Source organism: Rana temporaria, chromosome 1 (genome assembly GCF_905171775.1).
Source record: "Rana temporaria chromosome 1, aRanTem1.1, whole genome shotgun sequence".
NCBI classification, from domain to species: Eukaryota; Metazoa; Chordata; class Amphibia; order Anura; family Ranidae; genus Rana; species Rana temporaria.
In genome coordinates this window covers 532,684,449-532,708,006 of record NC_053489.1, presented here as the reverse complement: position 1 = coordinate 532,708,006, position 23,558 = coordinate 532,684,449, and the positions used below count along the sequence as shown (strand labels likewise).

The window sequence follows — 23,558 nt, the reverse complement described above, 5'->3', positions numbered from 1 at the left end:
GCTCGGCTGGAATACGAGTGAGGGCAAGATGGCCCCCACCCATCTCCATAGCATGCTTCTTAAAGGGACATTTTCTTGTTTTCATTTTTTCAAATGACCAATTTTTCGCCTAAACTGATCAAGAATTTTTTTTTATTTGGGATATTTATTATAGCAAAAAGTACAAAATATAGTTTTTTTCAAAATTGTCGAATTTGTTTTTTGTTTATAGGGCAAAAAATAAAAACCGTAGGCATGATCAAATACCACCAAATAAAGCTCTATTTGTGGGGGGGAAAGGACATCAATTTTGTTTGGGTACAACATTGTACGACCGTGCAATTGTCAGTTAAAGCAATGCAGTGCAATAAATTGCCTGATATTTTTTTAGTATGCCCTGATATTTTCTTTGGTGTAAAGCAGGGACTTCATTGTGACTTTATATAGTTTGTGCTAAGTAAATTATAATCACTTATTACTAAACAGAAGAAATAAATGTATCTGGTTCATTTCACAATAGAACAATGGAACACCTCTGCTGTGGAATACTTCTGTCAAGGTAACATGGACTTCATAAAAAACAAAAAAACAAAGGTTATTATACAAAAATTATATAAAATATTATAAATATTAAATATTATATAAATTATACAAAGGTTATTTTATTATACAATTCTTTTGACACCACTTGGGAGTCTCCTTCTCTTTTTCCATCCTTTAGCACCAAAACAGTTTTAGAGATTTCTCAGCACTGTATCATAACTTTTAGCTTTTGTATTCCACTTTATTTGTAGTCTACCCTAGCATATTATACATCTTTTTTGATAACAACATTTCTTGTTGCAGGCTGAAATTGCTAAGCCACCACATCACAATTAGCACCAGGGCTTGCCAGCCTGCCATGTGAGCTCCATCAGTTGACCTTTAGGCTGTGTACACACGGTCGGTCCAAACCGATGAAAACGGCCTGAAGTCCAGTTTCATCGGTCCAAATCGACCGTGTTTACGGCCCATCGGTCTGTTGTCCTTCGGACAAAAATTAGAGAACTTGCTTTAAAATCAAACAGATGAACGGCTGACCATCGGTCAAAACCGATGGTTAGTACACAAAAGCATTGGTTCAAAACCCGCGCATGCTTAGAATCAAGTCGACCAATGCTTGGAAGCATTAAACTTAGTTTTTTTCAGCACGTTGTGTGTTTTACATCACCACGTTCTGACCCGTTCGTTTTTTGAACTGATGGTGTGTACGCACATCAGACCATCGGTCTGCTTCAGTGGTGAACCGATGAAAACGGTCCATCAGACCATTCTCATCGAAAGGATCGATCGTGTGTACGCGGCCTTAGGCTTCCTATCTAAAAGACCATGGCTCTGGGTCCAGGACTGCAGAGACTTTCATAGTGTTTTGAGGTTAGAACTGTGAGAGATAGAGAAGGTTACTCGCTTTGCCCCAGCACCTGGGCTTTTATTGCCACTACAGAGCACTTTTTAGGAGAACACTGTAGCATTATGTAACAAGAGAGGAAACCCCTTTGATGTCATATCCAATGTATTCAAGATTTTATTGTAGTGCCAGTAGCCATCTTGGAACAGAGAATAGTTGACCCAGCTCTGACCTCTGTCTCCACTTGCATCAACAGATCACTGAAGAAGTGATCTATTGTTTTCTGATAACAATCCATACATCACCATTATAAGTAATTGATTGCTGCAGAAGGGCATAGCAGACTGATTTAGGTCTTCCCTGACCTAATTCAGCCCTCCTTCCCTCATACATAATTTTTTTTTTTCAAAAGTCTAAAATTAATCCCTAGCCCCTAATCCAGTGAGCGTTTTATTTGAAATTTTTACTTTTTGCATCAGGGTCAAACACTAGAATAATCATGCACAATGTCATTCCGAATTTTTGCAATTGCAAGCTTGTGGACAGATTTTGTTTTCGTCTATGCATTGCCATGTAACCTGACAGGTCTTAAGAGAAATAAGATTTTTTTTTGTCTTTACCACTCCACTGTATTATATGAAAAACACACCTAAATGTTGTGCTTGTACTCAGAGGGCTTTGTCTAATAAATTCTAGGACTGGGCTATTTACATAAAAGTCATGTATTCAACTTTCAGTAAAATGTATTTATTTAATTGTTCCCTTTTTCTTCAAAATTTGAAATAAATATAAAATATGCTAAAAATGAAATCCCTATCAGCCCCAAGGCAGATTTAGAACATGTTAGGGTAAATTAAAAAAAACTTGAAGCAAGTTTTGGAGCTTAAATGGCTTAATGTGGTTGTAAACCTCAGGCATGAAATCTGAAAAAAAGCACAACGTCCTATACTGTGTACTTGTCTCTCTCCAAAGTACTGAGTGCCATTTCTCTATATAGAGCAGTGGTCTTCAGACTGTGGCCCAGGGGCCATATGCAGCTCCCTTTTATCTGGCTCTTGGGTCATTATTAACCATCAGCAACAGTAGGGCATTGTTCCTGTCACTGACACTGATAATGGGGCATCATTCCTTCCACTGACACCAATGATGGGACACTATTCCTCCCACTGACACTAATGATGGTACACTATTCCTTTCACGGACACCAATAATGTGGCATTGTTCCTCCAATTAATACAGATGATAGTGCACTGATTCTTCCACTGGCACCAATGATGTGCCACTATTCCTCTCATTGATGCCAATGATGTGGCACTATTCCTTCCACTGACACCAATGATGGGGCATTTTTACTCCCACTGGCACCAATGATGTGGCACTATTCCTCCCATTGATACCAATGATGTGGCACTATTCCTTCAACTGACACCAATGATGGGGCAATATTACTCCCCCTAATTCCAACGGTGGGTGATTGTTTACTCCTACTGACACCAAAACATTTTCAGCTCCCGCTGGCCACAGACTGGTCCCTCTTTGAAGGACAATAAATAATGAATAAACTAGCACGTTGTTTAGAAAGTTTAGAAGACCCTAATATAGAGTATGTACACCACAAGTGCCCCTTACTTCTCCTACCACAGATTCACTTTAATGCATATGTGAACCCTGCCCCCACTACTGATTTCATGTCCACTGAGGAGGGAGGTGAGAGCTGCTGCTCTCAGGCACAGTGCTAGATTGAGATTGGGCTCAGGTAAGTATTTAGGAGGGTTGGGGTTGGGCTGAACACAGAAGGTTTTATACTTTAAAGTGGATGTAAACCCCATTTTTTTTTTATGTCACAATGTAGAGTATAAGATTTCCTATCATCTGTTCTCAGTCTTGCCACACAGAGTTAATCCAGCTCTGAGCAATCCTCTTTTATTGTTCAGTGAAAATTAACAGACTTCCAGATAAAACCCTGTCTAAATACAAATAGGTAGATTCAGTAAGAGTTAGGCCGGCTTATCAGTACATAAGCCGGCCTAACTCAGAATCTACGCCGACCTATGTTTAAGCATATGCTCAAACAGAGATACGCTTAAACATATCTAAGATAGGACGCCGTCCTATCTTAGGTTGCAATATTTAGGATGGCCTCTAGGTGGCGATTCCATTGCGGCCGGCGTAGAATATGTAAATGAGTTTATACGCTGATTCACGAACGTACGCCCGGCCGCCGCAGACGATTTACGCCGTTTCCGTAAGGCATTAGGAGGCCTAAAGTTATTCCACCTATTAGGTGGAATAACAATGTTAAAGTATGGCTGCCGTTCCCACCGCGAGATTCGAATTTTTTACGTTGTTTGCGTAAGTCGTCTGCGAATCGGGATTTATGTTGTTTATGTCCACGTCTAAATCAATAGGCCCGTGTGGCGTACGTAGCCGCAATGCACACTGGGAAATGTAGGCGCCCGGCGCATGCTCAGTTAAGAAGAAATGTAAAAAATGTGAGGTCAAGCCTCATTACCATCAAACACGCCCCCCTCCAACACATTTGAATTTGGCGCCCTTACGGCCGCCCGCTTTAGGCTACGCCGCCGTAGATTAGCAGGCAAGTATATTGAGAATCATTACTAGCCTAGCTGATTTACGGTGGCATAGACTAAACACGCTAAGCTACGCCGCCGTAACTTTGCTCCTCTCTACCTGAATCTACCTAACGGTCCATTCCTCTCTCCTTGCTTTGAGTGACAGGTTATTTACATATCTAGCTTGGACATGTTTATCATATGTTATGTGTATTATAATATGAGGTGATCCACAGTTCATTGTATATTACCAGGATGTGTTATGTGGGGGAGGGGTGGAGTTCTCACTTTTTATACTGTGGATCACCTCATATTATGATAAACATAACATAACATATGAAAAACATGTCCAAGCTAGATATGTAAATAACCTGTCACTCAAAGCAAGGAGAGAGGAATGGACTTTGTATTTAGACAGGGTTTTATCTGGAAGTCTGTTAATTTTCACTGAACAATACAAAAGGATTGCTCAGAGCTGGATTAACTCTGTGTGGCAAGACTGGGCACAGATGATAGGAAATCTTATACTCTACATTGTGACATCAAACAACAAAAGATTTGGGTTTACATCCACTTTAATGCAGAGAATGCATTAAGGTAAAAAAAAACTTCTGCCTTTACAAACACATAAAACAGACACAGAAACACAAACCTTGCCCCTCCCCAAAAACCAATGATAAGCATTGGCATCCCATAAATACTTCAGAAGGAAATTAAGGCAGAGAAAAAAATTGAGATTCAGGGACCACTGATGGAGAACACACATGAGCAGAAATTAGACATCTTATTAAAAATTGACCAAAAAAGCACTGATGGGTCCAGTTTCCTAGGAGCTACAGATATTACTGCCTTTCATGTCCACAAGCAGTCTAAAAAAGGTAAAAATCCTGCACTTATCCCACCCCCTGGAAGACACGGAAAAATAAACTGACTAATAGGTAAACATAAAAACGAAACATACAAAAAAGCTGTAACCCAAAAAGGTCCAAACCCCTGACACATACATACAGAATATAATTAAAAAATAGGTGCGCTAATCAATAAATTCACAGTGCAAAAATTGGGACATAAAAGTCCACTCATACAGATATAAGTATAATATTTGATTAAAAAAAAATATATATAATAACTGAAATCTAAAAATAAAAAAATATATAAAAATAAATATAAAAATATATAAAGAAATGTGTATACGATTTAGTCCAAAAAAATATGTGAAGAAGTGTCCAACTGAAAGATCCTTATAAAAAAGGGGGATTAGGTGAACCAGAGAAAAACTTCAGTGTTCTTCAAAACACAAATAGTGTATCCCATCACCACATAAATTCACTTCTTACCAGACGGAAAAGATATCAAGTGCTGGATAATACTCCCAACGAGCTCCAGCAGGCTAAACTGTAGCAGCAGATCCAATTCATCAATGAACTCCGTATCAGTCAAAGGGCATTTGGTGAGGGTAAAGATATCAAGCACTGGATAATAATCCCAACAAACTCAAACAGGCAGGGCTATGGCAGCAGATCGAATTCATTAATAGACCCAGAAGCCTTTGTGTCGATGGAAGAGCTGATATCAAATCTAAAAGCTCAAGGATAAATCCAAAAGCATATATGGGAAGAAGAGGAAAGCCTCGTAGTGCAGTATGCAGTACCAGAAATCAGCAAAAAAAATATAAAAAAGCAAAGAAAATGCACAGAAAACAGAGCAGCGGTTTGCACCAGCCTGCTCAAATGGATACATATCTGACAATGGGCTCCACCCAACGCGTTTCCCAGTAATAGGTTTCATCTGGGAAAGGAGACTCCTGAGTCCATTGATAAATTGGATCTGCTGCTACAGCTTAGCCTGTTGGAGCTCGTTGGGAGTATTATGCAGCGCATAATACATTTGATGTCTGGTAAGAAGTGAATTTATGTGGTGATGGGATACTCACGTTATTTGTGTTTTGAAGAACACTGACGTTTTTCTGTTGGTCACCTAATCCCACAGGCAGTTTGTCTCTCAAATGTCAGGTTCTTGCATGACTGTGACATTCATCTGTCAAACATGTATGTTTATATACAGTATTGAAAAGAAATACTGGATGCTTGCTGTACTTTTTGAGGAACAACAGAAATTGTATAGGAAAATCCATACTGGATGACAAATTGTTCCCCTTGGCCTGGTCAGCCAGAAGGCATAAACTGCCAAAAGGCATACCATTGTTGCCTGTTCCAATCATAATTAGCTGGATCAGGTGATCATCTATCTACAGGAAGTTTGTACTTACAGAAATCTCATATGTCTATATGCTTTCAGCTGCACTACTTTAGATGGTACTAATTGGACCATAGCGTAGCCCAATAAGTAATTATATGAGAAGCACATCTTTTATACATATGGGCGATATCATTGGAAGCTGGTAGAAACCAAATGTGGCTTATACTATTTTTCTACGTTGGAATCTGTTGTTTCCTTGTGTTTAGAGGATTCACTGCTTACAAAATCAAGCATTAATTTTTTAAGGTATATACAGTATATAGGGTACAATACAGTTGAACCTAGGAGGACGAGCATAATCCGTTCCAGGAGTATGCTCGTAATCCAATGTACTTGAATATCAAAGCGAGTTTTCCCATTGAAGTGAATGTAAATGAAAATAATGTGTTCCGCATTGAATTCAATGGGATGCAATACCTAATGCTGCCAGGGGTTGGGGGGGGGGGGCGCCAGAGAGAGGGCCGAGGACACTTTGGCTTGTTTCCTGCGCCCCCGTACCTCAGGCCAAATGAGGTACTGCAGGCCAATGTTCGGCTCTTCTCGGCTCATGATCCCCTGTAACTCAGGCCAAATGAGGTACTGCAGGCCCATTTTTGTCTCTGCTCGGCTTCTGAGCCCCCGTACCTCAGGCCAAATGAGGTACTGCAGGCCTATTTAGCTTGAATTCTGCTCGTCTTGCGAGTCAACACTCGCAAACCGAGTCAGAATTTAAAAAAGAAAGTTGCTCGCAAATCAAAACGCTCTCAAACCAAGTTACTCTTAAACCAAGGTTCCACTGTATATGAAGCTGGATGACCTCCAAGGCAACTATGTTTAACCAAATCACACTAGAGAAGAAACTGCTTGTACAAAGCTGAGTGCAATGCAGTCATGATAGGTTCTAAGCAAAGCTATCAAAGAAATAAAAAAGGCAAAAAAGGTTCAGTGAACTGACCAAGAGTTTTTTTTTTTTATATTTAGCAAGTCATCCAAAAGATATAGCAACAAGTCATTTTCTATCAATCGTTATTCCAAAATGTAACATAGTTTGAATGATAAAGTAAAGAAGCATTTTTTTTAACTAGCCCGTAGTTATTTACACTCAAATTAAAAAGTAGTTCACAGAGAATTTCTATTTTTTCCCTGTCTATTTTCGAATAGCTTCAGATTAAGATTTTTGTTTTAGATTCTAGCAATATCCTTCAAATTATAAACTGAATTGTCAGATTGAGATACTGTATATCACTTTACAAAAGCCAAGTCAGGTACCCTGCATAAAGCAAAACCTGTTTAAAAATCTTTGCAGCTAATGGCAAACGCCTGTTTTTAACCCTTATACCGCGCACACACGGTTGGAATTTCCGACAACAAATGTTCGATGTGAGCTTGTTGTCGGAAAATCCGACTGTGTGTAGGCTCCATCGGACATTTGCTGTCGGAATTTCCGACAACAAATGTTTGAGAGCTGGTTCTCAATTTTTCCGACAAAAAAAGTCCTTGTCGGAAATTTCCGATCGTCTGTATGCAATTCCAACGCACAAAAATCCTACACATGCTCGGAATCAATTCGATGCATGCTCGGAATCATTGAACTTCATTTTTTTGGGCTCATCGTAGTGTTGTACGTGACCGCGTTCTTGGCGATCGGAAGTTCCGACAACATTTGTGTGACCGTGTGTATACAAGACAAGTTTGAGCCAACATTCCGTCGGAAAAAAAGCCACGGTTTTGTTGTCGGAATGTCCGATCGTGTGTACACGGCATTACAGTATACATTAATAACAAAAGATATGCTACCGATGGTTGTCCCTATCACTGCAGCTCTATTCTTGAGGGACTTCACACACCCCCTAAAACAGGGATATGCAATTAGCGGACCTCCAGCTGTTGCCAAACTACATGTCCCATGAGGCATAGCAAGACTCTGACAGCATCAAGCATAACACCCAGAGGCAGAGGCATGGTGGGACTTGTAGTTTGGCAACAGCTGGAGGTCCGCTAATTGCATATCCCTGCCCTAAAACAACTGCTAACTGACAACTGTTGATCTCATATATTTTCCAGAGTATCTGACCATATTCTAATTGGTTAAGTTGCATTTTAAATTTGGAATGTACCTATAGATAAAAGATGACCTCCTAATCCAGCTAGTAGCAGCAAGTGCAGACATCTACTTGACTTTTCTGTGTAGGGCTGGCATCTCTGTTACATATATGTTAAGGAACACTTTTCATTTTCCCCTAGGTAAGGCCAGCACCCTCAGAGTTTACTGACAGGAGATCAAATTTTCCACATTCATAGCAGGTTCCCTATGCACTGGGCACAATACATTAAACCTGACTTTCCCAACTGGGGTCCATGAAATCCTAAGGTTCCTACAAGGGTTGCTAGGTGTCCTTGAGCATTCAGCAGTGGCAAATTGATTTCCCATCTACACTGACCACTAATGTAAGGAGCCACTTATGTACTGACCATTAAGGTTAGGGTAAACCCTATATAGACAGAATCTGTGTTCATGGCCTATCATTTGCAGGTAATTGCTCCATAAGCGATTACATGCTAGAGGCCACAATTAGCTGTCAGCCTCCCATTACTTTCAACAGGGCTGGGAACCCCTGATGGGTCTCCTGCATGTAATCGCTAACGGTCCATTCAAAAGTTTATGGAGTCTAAAAAAACGAATGATCTGCCCTGGGTGTCAAATACTCTAGATCTGCCTTTCTCAACCTTTGAGTAACCGTTAAAATAACTTTCTGGTCTAAGGGAGCTCCTGCTGATATATACTATAGCTACAGCTCATGGTACATTCGTGCAATGATTAGTGTAAAGAAAATATGGTAGAGCAACCTTTCTCTACTACGGTTCCAGGGATCTCTAGAGTTCCTCCAGGGGTTTGTTGAGCAATGAAGAATTTCTACCTCTCAGATTATCAAAAACCGACACCAATTAACTTTTAGCTATCTGCATGGAGAGCATTCTCCCCAATGACCACATGTATAAGGGCAATTTTGTCTCTTGTATAAAGCTTGACTGATCATGCTAATGTATCATTAGTTTTCAGTAGGATCATTTGAGCAGAGGTTCCCTGACACCTGAAAATAGTTTTAAGGGTTCCTCAAAGGTAAAAAGGTTGAAGAAGACTTAACTAAGCTGCCATGATTGTTATGTGCCACAAGAACCATTATTTTCAGCAATGACAACCAATTAGAGCTGAACATAGTCACTAGTCTGAAAATAATGTGCAAACAGGAAGACAATATATGAAGCGCTGAAATAAGGGCATCGGTGTCACGGCAATGATTAGTAAAAAGTCAATTTTATTGCCATGAAAACATTAAAGCGGAGTTCCACCTTAAAATGGAACTTCCGCTTAATCCACTCCTTGCCCCCTTACATGCCACATTTGGCATGTAATTTTTTTTTTGGGGGGGGGCTTCAGGAGGAGTGGGACTTCCTGTCCCACTTCCTCCTTCCACCGAGGGGCTGGTAAGGCGAACAGCTTAATCGCCTTATTGCAGCCCCTCCCTGTAGGCGAGCGCCTGTCCAATCGGACTGCGCCGCGCCGCTCGCGCATTCGCAGTGCCGCTCGCGCATTCGCGCTGGGTGCCCGGCTGTGAAGTCGAAAGCTGTCACTGCCGGGTGCCCACACTAGGAATGAAGACGCCGGCTGGCGAGGGGGGGCGAGGAGCGGAGCCCCGGCCGGCACATCGCTGGAACCGTGGAGCAGGTAAGTGTCTGTTTATTAAAAGCCAGCAGCAGCAGGACTTTCTACACCTTGTAGTCCATTTTCTATTCATCACATACAATCCTGTCATTTGGCGCCAGACTTTTTTGTTGTTTAGTCTGAAAATAATGATTGTTAGCGTAAATAATGTATGTGTTATAACTGAGTAAATAGAAGTGTATCTGTACCCTAAACTTTTTCTTTCTTGTTTGTTTTAAAGTTTGCTATAAGAAAGAGAATGATTATACTTCTTAATGTTTTATGTAAGATTTTACTGTCGTCAGTGACTCCATTGGAGCAGTGTTGCCCCCAGGACAGGAAGCAAGGGGAAATCTTTCAACACACATGAACGTATAAAGCCTTTTTTGATTTACGCAATAAGCATATATTGATTGGTTTGTGCAAAAGTTATCATGTCTACAAAATAGGGGATAGATTTATGGCCTTTTTATTATTACTATTTATTTTTATTAATAATGGCAGCGATCTGCGATTTTTTTTTGTAACTGCAACATTGCGGCGGATAGATCGGACACTTTTGACACTATTTTGGGACCATTGACATTTATACTGCGATCAGTACGATAAAAATGCACTGATTACTGTGTAAATGTCACTTGCATGAAGGGGTTAAACACTAGGGGGCGATCAAGGGTTTAAGTGTATACCCTCAGCGTGTTCTAACTGTAGGGGGGATGGGCTCACTAGAACATGACAGAGATCACTGCTCCCAATCACTGGGAGCAGTAGATCCCTGTCATGTTGCTAGGCAGAAAGAGGGAAATGCCTTGTTTACATAGGCATCTCCCCGTTCTGCCTCTCCGTGCCACGACCGCGGGCCACCGGCAGACATTGATTCTGCGGGACTCGCGGGCACGCTCCCAGGGTGTGTGCGCACACCTGCTAGCCGCCGATGATGGAGTGACGTATGGGTACATCGTTTTGCACACCCGTGCCACTTTGCCAACGTATATTGGCATGAGCCGGTCGGCAAGTGGTTAAAGCTAAAAAAAAATTCTAGGGGAGAGGAGAGCTGAGATATATTTACCTAATCCTCTGATCTTTTCAGCACAAGACCGGTCCGGCACCCCCGTGCTCCATCTGTCTTAAATAGAGGACTGTTTCTGATGTCATTGTAGCCAAAGCAGGCTCCATAAGCCAGCAACAGTCCACCACAGGACTGCGGGGTAGCACCATTTTACGGAGGATTAAAGAAGGCTTGAGTGGTTAAAGCTAAAAAAAAATTCTAGGGGAGAGGAGAGCTGAGATATATTTACCTAATCCTCTGATCTTTTCAGCACAAGACCGGTCCGGCACCCCCGTGCTCCATCTGTCTTAAATAGATGACTGTTTCTGATGTCATTGTAGCCAAAGCAGGCTCCATAAGCCAGCAACAGTCCACCACAGGACTGCGGGGGTAGCACCATTTTACGGAGGATTAAAGAAGGCTTGAGTGGTTAAAGCTAAAAAAAAATTCTAGGGGAGAGGAGAGCTGAGATATATTTACCTAATCCTCTGATCTTTTCAGCACAAGACTGGTCCGGCACCCCCGTGCTCCATCTGTCTTAAATAGAGGACTGTTTCTGATGTCATTGTAGCCAAAGCAGGCTCCATAAGCCAGCAACAGTCCACCGCAGGACTGCGGGGTAGCACCATTTTACGGAGGATTAAAGAAGGCTTGAAGGTAAGTATAAGATTTTTTTCTCACCTCTGGACAAATCAAGCCGTTGACCTGTGCAGCATGGGTAAAGCCCCACTGCATGGGGATATTTATTTTTTTGCCCAGAGTGTGGATTTAAAGTAGAAGGAATATCTTAAATAATCGCCACTGCTCTAACACAGAAATCTCTGTAAAAATATCTTTGTTTTACTTTTCTTTTGATCGGTCACGTGACTGTGAAGCTCCAATTCCTCTATGTTATATAAGCTGCTGTTCCAACTCCCTGCGCTGACAACCGCAGCAATGAAAGAGGGCGGGGATGTCATGGCTCACTGTAATTAAGCTACACAGAGATGCTGGTGCATCATAGTCATATGACTGCTCAAAATCAGTAAAACAAAAAAAAGTATTTACACAAGGATTTCTTAACCATTGAATGCCGCCTGTGGAGAGACAAGTGTTTAAAGCTGAAGTTTAGCTAAAAACATTTTTTCTCTACAGCTTTAGTTACATTACGTACCAGTAATGAATTATGTCCCATGATGTGCAGGCTGCTGGATTCTGTAGAAATCTTCACTGCGGGGGTGCCCTGTCCTCTTCCTTCTCCTGGACTTGCTGTGGGGGTTAAGAAATTTGGGTCTCTGGCTCAGCTGCACTAAAGATGATGCAATGGGGACACACCCCTTAATGTCCTCTTCTCCAATGAGAAAAGTTCTTTCACTGATTACACTGCCTGTAATATGATCTGTGAATGGAGGAGAGTCTGATCAGTCACCAGATTCTCTCTCTCATTTACAGAACATATTACAGGAAGTGTAATCAGTAAAATAAAGTGTCTCAATGAAGGAGAGGGAAGGAGGGAGTGTGTCCCCATTGGATAATTTTGGTGCAGCTGTGCCTAAAGATCTGTTAACCCCCACAGCGCGGGAAGTTCAGCAGAAGGTAGAGGACAGGACAGCCCTGAAGTGAAGATTTACAGAATTAGGCAGCATGCACATTGTGGAACATACATACAATTGTAAAGGTTTGATTTTTTTTTTCAAAACATTAAAACATTAAACATCTCATACTTGCCTCCACTGTGCAGCTCATTTTGCACAGAGTGCCCCCGAACCTCGTCTTCTGGGGTCCCATGGCGGCTGTCTCAGGTCCTCCCTGCCTTAGATAACCCCCTCCGGGAAGCGCTATCCCAAGGGGGTTACCTGGCGTGCGCGCCCCCGAGTCCAGCATTTGCATCCATAGACACAAATGCCGGACTTTGCCCCGCCCCCTGTGTCATTGGATTTGATTGACAGCAGCGGGAGCCAATGGCTGCGCTGCTATCAATCTATCCAATGAAGAGCCGAGAAGACCGGGCCGAGATCCAGCGTGTTCTCGACACGGGACTTTCGAGGGCTCAGGTAAGTATACCGGGGGGCTGGTGGGCCGGTAATTATCGGGTGTTTTTTCACCTTAATGCATAGGATGCATTAAGGTGAAAAAACGGGAACCTTTACAACCCCTTTAACCATTTTAGTTCTAGGCCAACTCTCAGGAAAGCAGGACGGTTTACAACCCCTTTAATTACTGGTAAGTAATGTAACTAAAGCTGTAGTTTTTAACAAAACTTTGGCTTTAAAGGGGTTGTAAAGGAAATGTTTTTTTCATAATAAGCATCCTTTACCTCTTTTCACTTCCTCGTTGTTCGTTTTTGCTCAGAAGTTGCTCTATTTCTTCTCTGTTCTGTTCTCTTCCTGCTTGTCTGATTGTTACTCACCACCGTGAAGGGAGGCTTTACTGCGGTGGTCAGTGACGTGCTCGCCCCCCCTGGGAACTACATCTGTGTGGCAGGACGCTCTCTACGTGTTAGAGACTTCAATGAGGTGTGAATTACTGGGCGTGCCGCAATGCATACTGGGAAATGTAGTTCTTACATGAACGAGCGCCGCAAACCAGGAAGTGAATGAGAGAACCTAAACTTGAACGCCAGAGGTGATATAGATGAAGGAATTTAATAGGTATTTACTCGTTTTTTAACAGAATCATTACACTATTCTGTCTGACTACCTTGCAGACATTAATTTTGGGCAAAAAATGTTTTTCCTTTACAACTCCTTTAAATGTGGATTATTTTAGTTGTTAACTCCTTCTTGCCAGCCACCTGCCAGCCCTTTAAGGGTTCAATACCTTCCAAACTTTTTGAGATGTGATAGAGGGAAACTCATTAGCAAAAGTGTGTGGGCATAGGAGACACCCCATGTCACTCCCCCTTAGGCCTCGTACAGACGGGCAAACATGTACGATGAAAACGGTCCGCCGGACCGTTTTCAGCGTACATGCCCGCCCAGAGATTTCTGTATGATGGCTGTACACACCATCATACAGAAATCCGCGCGTACACGACGATGACGCGGCGACGTGCGCGGCCCTGGCAGTTCAATGCTTCCACGCATGCGTCAAAGTCATTCGAGGGATAAGTCTGTACAGACGACCGAACATGTCCGATGGACAGGATTCCAGTGGGCATGTTTCTTAGCAAGTTTAGAAACATTTGCCCGCTCGAAAACAGTCTGGCGGGCAAATGTACGCTGGAATCCTGTCCGATCGGCCGTACACACGACCGAACATGTCTGCTGAAACTGGTCCGCGGACCAGTTTCAGCAAACATGTTCGGTCGTGTGTATGGGGCCTTAGAGGATAATTATACAAAAAATATGATTACCAGTAGTTAAACCCACACATGTTTTTTTTTTTTTTTTTACCACTACTATTCCTTTATCCTGAATTTTTTCATTTGCAAATGCAGCAATTTAAAAATTGGATAAAATGTTTAGCACTGGGAAACACTTTTAGATAAAAAGTGCATTTATATATACAACTATACAGATCAGACCAAAATGAGGGAAAAATGAGGAGGAAAGAGGGACAGAGGGAATTTCTTCCGAATCAGGGACAGTCCCTTGAAATCAGGGACAGTTGGGAACTATGGGGTTCTAAATGATGGGAGGCAGAGGTGGGCATTCAGGTCATGTGACCGCTGTGACTCGCTGTCACAGCGGTCACATGATCGGAAAAGCTCCTGATCACTAGTATTCATTGGGAGATTTCCAGTAACCGACGGCTACTGTTTGTTTATATGGGTGCATCCCTTAAAAGTGATACATGGTGGATCGCTTATCAGAAGGGGTTTGTAGGCGTTAAGAGGTGATATTAAATGCCTGTTTTTTTGGGCATTTTTTTTTTTTCAGTTTTAGTTGTATTTTGCATTGACATACTGCACTGCAACTACAAGCCAAGTATTTGGCTTTTGGTTGCAGCAAGACCTTGAGACATCAGTGGGCAAGTTCGTCAGGCATACTTTACATGCCAAAACTGTGAAGTGAAGCATCTTGGCAACTGTATGTGTATGAGTCACTTCAGTTGCAATGTTAGACTTTAGGAGTATGGTCAGGGAATAGTAAAAACTCAACTCTTTACCACCCCTTTGTCACCCATGTAAACTCAGACTAATGCCCTGTACACACGATCAGATTATCCCGACAACAAATGTTCAATGTGAGCTTTTTGTCAGAAATTCCGACCGCGTGCAGGCTCCATCGGACATTTGCTGTCGGAATTTCCGACAACAAAAATTTGAGAGCTGGTTCTCAAATTTTCCGACAACAAAAGTTCTTGTCGGAAATTCCGATCGTCTGTATGCAATTCCAACGCACAAAAATCCTACACATGCTCGGAATCAATTTGACGCATTCTCAGAATCATTGAACTTCATTTTTCTCGGCTCGTCGTAGTGTTGTACGTGACCGCGTTCTTGACGTTTGGAATTTCCGACAACATTTGTGTCACCGTGTGTATGCAACACAAGTTTGAGCCAACATTCCGTCGGAAAAAAATCCACGGTTTTGTTGTTGAAATTTCCGATCGTGTGTACGCGGCATAAGGATTCTCCCAGAAGCCTGTGCTGCACACTATAACAGAAAGGCCAATGACGTGTCATTGATTCAGAAGTTCGGGGAAGTGCTGAAAGTGGGAAACACGCAACAGAACATATAAAAATAAAAGTCTCTGTTAACTAGCCATGTAAAAATAAATCATTTTTCAGAGATAAAAAATATTTTAAAGTGAGGTTTTACTACATCTTTAAGGCACATTTTTAAATAGATTAGAATGAATTGTATTGTTACTGTCCTGCCTCCATTTATTATGAAGAGCGATGTACAGACTATTGGTGCTCTATAAATCATGTACAATAGGAATTCTTACTAGGGGGATGATCAAACAAAACTGGACAAATTACAAATATCCAGGTTACTGGTTTTGCTTTTCTATAGAATAAAATGTGAAAGCTGATTGGCTGCTGTGCAGCATCCCCACTTTGATACTCATCCTGTCTTGACCAGTGTTGGTGCATTCTTCTTTGCATGGAAATCCAACTCCTGTGTAATATAGATTGATCGATATATAGATAGATAGATGATGGCGGTGACCCATGGACACCGGGGAAGTGGTGAGGGAGAAGGATGCCGGGTGGAAACCAAACACATCTCCATCCAGCATACCGACCACCTTCATTTCTGGCTGAGTGCGGCTGCGTGCTGGAATGTGTGCCGGGGACAGGGCTGATCTCCCTCCAATCCCCCATACATGACATCTGTAGCGGGGGGATACCAATCTGTATGTATGGTGCACACTGATCTCCTCCTCTGCAACCCCCCCGGGGGTGCTGCCCTGCTCTGTACCGGGGACACGGAGCACTGTGCATCAATCTGAAGCCGCTACTCACACTGTCAGGATGTGGCGATCCCTGCAGTATACTGGAAATAATTCCCCCGGGCTCTATTATAGATACACATAGGGAGCAATGACAACCCATCCCCTATATATTCCAGGCCTTTATATCTCATACCCAGAGCTTTTTTTCTCAGAAAATAGGTGCAGGAACTCAACCACGACCCCGTTCAGATTTCACAAACAGTAGAAGGGTCTTAAAGGGGCATTAAATACCAGGATTGCATTACATACAGAGTGCAGAGTTCAGGGGGGTTACACAGAGTGCAGAGCTGTCACTTGTTAACACAGAAACCAGACTTCTGTGTTTACAAGTGATTGTGGTGGGCAGGCACCAAAGGGTCTGAGCCAAAGGTGGTGGAACCGAGTTCCCCCAAGTTCCCCCTGAAAAAAAGCCCTGCTCATACCCCATATGCCACCATAGGTTATCCCATATAGGTAATGAATCGGTATATATACTGTATATAGGACTCTTTATACCCCATATACCATAGGTTATCCCATAAAGGAGATGAATTGGTGTCATTATATATATATATATATATATATATATATATATATAACTCCTTATACCAAGATATGGTATAATATACAGTGTATTATCCCATACAAGAGATTAATCTGAGTCACTGTATATATAAGGACTTATACCCCATATACCATAGGTTATACCAGCCATGTGCCCCATATTATAAAATAGTAAAAAAGTTGGTGCAATCCTATGTACAGTGTATAGTCATGTGCCCATATATACTATATAAGTTATAGATTGTTTAGTATATGGGGCACATGGCTAAACTGTACATATGATGACACCGGCTATTTACTGTTTGATATTATCTATAGTACAAAATACAATGTTTCCTGCACCCCACATGCTCTATCTACAGTGGATGAGCTGGTGTTATCTTATGCACAATTTATACCCCTCTTCCCTATATACTAGATCACAGGTATCAAGCACAAGGCCCACGGGCTGAATCCGGCCCTCCAGGTCATTTCATGTGGCCCTCACACCTTCCTCGTCCCTGCCTCAGAAGTCAGCAGCAGAGAGGACAGGACTCCTCCACCAGATCCTGCACTTCTCTGTACAGCCCTCCTGGCAGCAGCACAAAGCAAGGGGTGCACTGATGTAAGGGATAGTGGGGGGGGGGGATGCTCAACTTCAGATGGTGGGGGGCTCTTGACATCTGATGTAAGAGGGTTGGGGTGCTGATACAACTGGCCCTTTGAGGGAAACCATAATGCTACTGTGGCCCACAACCAAAATTTGTTTGACACCCCTGTACTAGATGATACTGTACAGCAGATTAGCCCGTGTCATCTTATATACAGTCTATTCCTATGCCCCATATACTATGGGTGATACCATACAGTAAACGAGTCATCCTATGTAAAATGAATTCATATGCCCCATATACTATATGATATACTATACAGCAGACTAGTTTGTGTCATTTTATGTAGAATGTATACCCCCGTACAATATTCTATAGATGAATCTATATATGCCTGTGCCCTATATACTATAGATGATACTATACAGTAGATTAATCTATATATCGCTGTGCTCTATATACTATAGATGATACTATACATTAGATTAATCATTTGCTCTATATACTATAGATGATATTATACAGTGGATTAGCCAGTGTCACATACAATGTATACTACTGTGCCCCATATAAAATAGTTGATACAATACAGCAGATTAGTCAAAATCATCCTATATATAGTATAGCCCTGTGTCAAATATATTATAGATGATACCATATAGTAGATGTGTCAGTGTTTTTCCATGGACAATGTATTTCTGTGCCCTATATACTGTAGATGAGTCAGTGTCATCCTATGTACAATGTATATTCTGAGCCTGCATATTATAGATCAGGGGTCTCCAAACTGTGGCATGAGGGCCAGATGTGGCCCTTTGCTAGTCTTTATCTGGCCCTTGGGGCACTATTCCTCCCACTGACACCTACAAGCAGGCACTATTTCTTCTACTGATAACAATGATGGGATACTATTCCTCCTACTGATAGGGGCCTTACTCCTCCTTATACTGACCACCAACCCTGAGGTCAAATTTATTCTCACTGATGCTGGGCCCGGGACATTTTCTGCCCCCTCTGGCCACAATCTGGCCCTCCTACAGTCTGAAGGACAATAAACTGGCCCTTAGTTTGAAAAGTTTGGAGACCACTGTTATAGATGATACCATATAGTAGATTGGTCGGTGTTATCTCATGTACATTTTATATCCCTGTGCCCCATAGACTATAGATACGTCGGTGCCATGTCATGTACAATGTATATAACTCTGCCCCATATACTATAGATGAGTCTGTGCCATCCCATGTACAATATATATTCCTGTTCCCCATATACTATAGATAAGTGGGTGTTATCCCATGTACAATTTATATCCCTGTTCCCCATATACTATAGATAAGTGGGTGCCCTCCCATGTACAATATATATCCCTGTGCCCCATAGACTATAGATAAGTCAGTGTCATGCCATGTACAATATATATAACTCTGCCCCATATACTATAGATAAGTCTGTGCCATCCCATGTACAATATATATTCCTGTTCCCCATATACTATAGATAAGTGGGTGTCATCCCATGTACAATATATATCCCTGTGCCCCATAGACTATAGATAAGTCAGTGTCATGCCATGTACAATATATATCCCTGTGCCCCATATAGTATAGATCACACCATACAACAGATTGGTCGGTGTCATCCCATATACAATGTATTCCTGGGCCCAATATACTATAGAAGAGTGGTGTCATCCTATGTACAATGTATATTATTTTTCCTGTTTATTATAGATGATACCATGCAGTAGATGAGTCGATATCATCCTATGCTCAGTATAGTCCTGGGCCTCATATACCATGGATGATACCATAGAACAGATTAGTTGGTGTCATCCTATGTACAGTATAGTCCTATGCCCCATATACTATATATAACACTATACAGTTGATTGGCCTGTGTCATCATAAGTACAGTATATTGAGTCCTGTGTCCTTAAACTATATAGATGATACTATATAACAGATGAGTCGGTGTCATCCTATGTACAGTATAGCCCTGTCTGTGTCCTATATACTATATATGGTACCATACAGCAGATGAGTCTGTATCATCCTATGCACAGTATAGCACTGTGGCCCATATATGTAGATGATAAAATACAGCAGATGAGTCTGAGTCATCCTATGTACAGTATAGCCCTGTCTGTGTCCTATATACTATATATGGTACCATACAGTAGAAGATTCTGAGTCATCCAATGCACAGTACAGTCCTGTGCCCCATATATACTCTATATATATATATATATATATATATATATATATATATATATATTGGGCTCCAGCTTGAGCATAGGAATCTGGCTTTGCACTCTCTTCCCACCAAGAGACCCTTGATATAAATGATTTTCAGCTCCAGTATGGTAGATATTCTTATAGCTAGGACGTAGTTGGGTAGCAGAAGTCATCCGGTCGCCATTAAACATTGGTGGCCTTTATACAGCATTACACTACAAGAGTGATCCATCCAGACGTGAGCTGCAAATCACACAGTTCTGATGGCGATGGCATGCCTGCTAAGATGGACCAACACAGAAGGTGGGATTGGTGCAATCGAACAGCCCCCCCCCACCCTCGTATTGATCACTGCCAAATATCTAAGCCATAAACTGTCAAAATGCAGCCCATACACATTTCTATCAAATGCCATGCAAGTTAGGGAAATTAATTTGTCTGCAATTGCTAATCAATGGGATTATCTAGAGAAGCGATCAATCAGTGGCTTTCCATAGGCATCTATAAATAGAACAGTTTATGAGCTGTAATTACAAGGGGGGTCGCAATAACAAGATGGTATAGTTGCAGCCAGGATAGGGGTTACCAAAGCACGTCAGATCAAAAATCATCCATCAGATGAATTAATATTATTCTCCATGCATCTATTTTCCCTGATGGCTTAGCAGAGCATGTCACTATAAAGCTAACACTGTATAAAATGGCTGAACACCATCTGCATCTGCTCATAGTTAACAGAGTCGATGAGCAAAGCCAGCACTTAGCTTTTTTCCACCCTAGCATGGACAGTTAGAGCAATAAATATTTATTATGGTTTAAATACAACATAAGGCAAGGTAGCTGGTGCCCTGTACTAGCATGTAGTGCAATGCAGTGGCCTGGCGACCGGTCCGCTTTGATGCATGCAAATCACTCAGGAGGACCTGGTGTAAAAACCATTGCAGCCAGCAATAGGAAGGTTTTGAATGTAATATATATATATATATATATATATATATATATATATATATATATATATATATATATATATATATTATCTATATATAGATATCTATCTATATATCTATATATCTATCTATATATATATATATATATATATATATATATATATATATATATATATATATATATATATATATATATATATATATATATATAAAGCTAACACTGTATAAAATGGTTGAACACCATCTGCATCTTCTAATATTTAGCAGAGTTGATCAGCAAAGCCGGCACTTAGATTTTCCAATCCTAGCATGGACAGTCAGAGTAAAAAGGGTATTTGATATGGTTTAAATACAACATAAGGCAAGGTAGCTGGTGCTCTGTAATAGCATGTAGTGCAATGCACTGGCCTGGCGACAGGTCCGCTTTGATGCATGCCAGTCACTCAGGAGGACCTGGTGTAAAAACCAATGCAGCCAGCAATAGGAAGATATTGTATGTACTGTATATATATATATATATATATATATATATATATATATATATATATATATATATATATATATATATATATACAGTATATATGAGCTAACACTGTATAAAATGGCTGAACACCATCTGCATCTGCTAATATTAGCAGAGTTGATCAGTAAAGCCAGCACTTAGCTTTTCCCATCCTAGCATGGACAGTTAGGGCAATCTGGTAACTTATTATGGTTAAAATACAATATAAGGCAAGGGCTAAGGTAGCTGGTGCTCTGTAATAGCATCTAGTGCAATGCACTGGCCTGGCGACAGGTCCGCTTTGATGCATGCCAGTCATTCAGGAGGACCTGGTGTAAAAACCAATGCAGCCAGCAATAGGAAGATATTGTATGTACTGTATGTATATATATATATATATATATATATATATATATATATATATATATATATATATATATATATATATATATACACAGTATATATGAGCTAACACTGTATAAAATGGCTGAACACCATCTGCATCTGCTAATATTTAGCAGAGTTGATCAGCAAAGCCAGCACTTAGCTTTTCCCATCCTAGCATGGACAGTTAGGGCAATCTGGTAACCTATTATGGTTAAAATACAATATAAGGCAAGGGCTAAGGTATGTAGTGCAATGCACTGGCCCAGTGACAGGTCCGCTTTGATGCATGCCAGTCATTCAGGAGGACCTGGTGTACAAACCATTGCAGCCAGCAATAGGCAGGCTTTGAATGCACGATAGCTTTATATATATATATATATATATATATATATATATATATATATATATATATATATATATATATATATATATATCTAACACTGTATAAAATGGCTGAATGGCTGAACACCATCTGCTAATATTTAGCAGAGTTGATCAGCAAAGCCAGCACTTAGCTTTTCCAATCCTAGCATGGACAATTAGGGCAATCTGGTAATTTATTATGGTTGAAAAACAATATAAGGCTCTGTACTAGCATGTAGTGGAATGCACCGGCCTGGTGACAGGTCCGCTTTGCTGCATGCCAAGTGTAAAAACCATTGCGGCCAGCAATAGGAAGTTGCCGGATGTATATACAAATATATATATATATATATATATTTATATAAAATCAGGCTTGATCCTTGCATGTAACACGAGCATGGTAGAAAATCAACGTCCTCCATTAAATGAGCTGCATCTGGACTTAATAAATGAAGAAGGAGATGAATATTCATTACTTACAAGCATTGGTGACGGCAAAGCTGTTAGCTACCTCCAGATTGTCGATATGGGGCGTCAGCCTAAACTCTGAAGTGGAATATAGAACCATCCCTACTCGAAATGCACTGTATTCCTGATCTGCACCCCTTGGAAATAACCCTCCTGGAAAGAGATGGCACACAAATTAGATTTTACACTTTTGACACGCCATGACAGTAAAACTAATAATACTAATAAATAAAAATCAGTATATTCTTGATACATAGCCATTCCCTGTGCTGACAGCTGACCTGATGACTAGCGTTATTGCATAGCAACTGCCTATGAAGCCTTCATCAATATGCAGAGTGAATGGTGCATTCTCATGTAGCCTAGGCTATTCCTAAAGAAGAAGATCAAACACAAGGCAGGCTTACCTATCTGTATGCTATTCGAATAGACTCCAATGATCAGTCCCCATAGAACAGGAACCAGAAAGACAGAAATAGACATAATCTTTTGCATCTCCAAGAAAAAAAATCGGATCATTCAGAAAAAAAAAAAAAAAAGATCCAAGAAAAAAAAAATGTAGCAATCTGTCGATTTAGATCAGCTGTAAAGCGGTGCAATCATTGAAAATCCGGATTAAAAAAGAAATAAAAAAAATAAAATAAGAGGAGCAGCTGAGGATGATGGTTGCCCTGGTTCCTGAATGAAAAAGAAGGCTTGGATGCAGTTGTTGGTGATGTGGTCCCAGTGTCTCAGTATTGTTCATTCAGACACTCACACACAGAGAGGCTGGCAGATGCAGACGTGAGCGCGCAGCGGGAGCGAGCAGAGAGAGCAGTGCACAATGATCTCCCCCCCACCCACCCCACACACTCCATAACCACCACCAACACCAACCACCACCTCTCCCTTACCCCCCCTTTCCTTCCTTTCCGGAGCAAGCTTAGCTGTAGTGTCACAGCGCCCCGCTATCCCGCTCCGCTCACTGCACTGTGTGCTGCCAGCCGTCCAAACTCAGCTTCAGCACCACGGACAGCGAGCTCACCCGTATCAGCCAATAGCCATCCAGCTGATGCCCCGCTGCTGCGCTCTTCTACTGCTGCGCACTGCGCTCTGCTCACCCCCCGACTGCGCACAGCCAAGGCGATCACCTCCGGCGTCTAGCAGCCCCCTGTGTGCGATCCACGTCTCTTCTATTCAAAGGGATGCAGAACAGGAGCATAGTGCATTT

The 23,558-nt window shown here is 41.4% G+C and overlaps 1 protein-coding gene across 4 annotated transcripts in view; it reads right to left on the bottom strand.

The window, feature by feature from the left end:
• The window catches only part of GRIA2 (glutamate ionotropic receptor AMPA type subunit 2), a 225,209-nt gene extending 202,033 nt beyond the window's left edge, over positions 1–23,176 (bottom strand). For all 4 annotated transcript variants that reach the window (XM_040332278.1, XM_040332251.1, XM_040332259.1 and 1 more), the window contains exons 1-2: positions 22,756–23,176; positions 22,361–22,501 (exon numbers count right to left, since the gene is read on the bottom strand). In XM_040332278.1, coding sequence (XP_040188212.1) covers positions 22,361–22,501; positions 22,756–22,867 — 253 coding nt within the window. In that variant the 5' untranslated portion in view covers positions 22,868–23,176. The remainder of the gene's footprint in view (positions 1–22,360; positions 22,502–22,755) is intronic.
• Between the last annotated feature and the right edge of the window lie 382 nt (positions 23,177–23,558).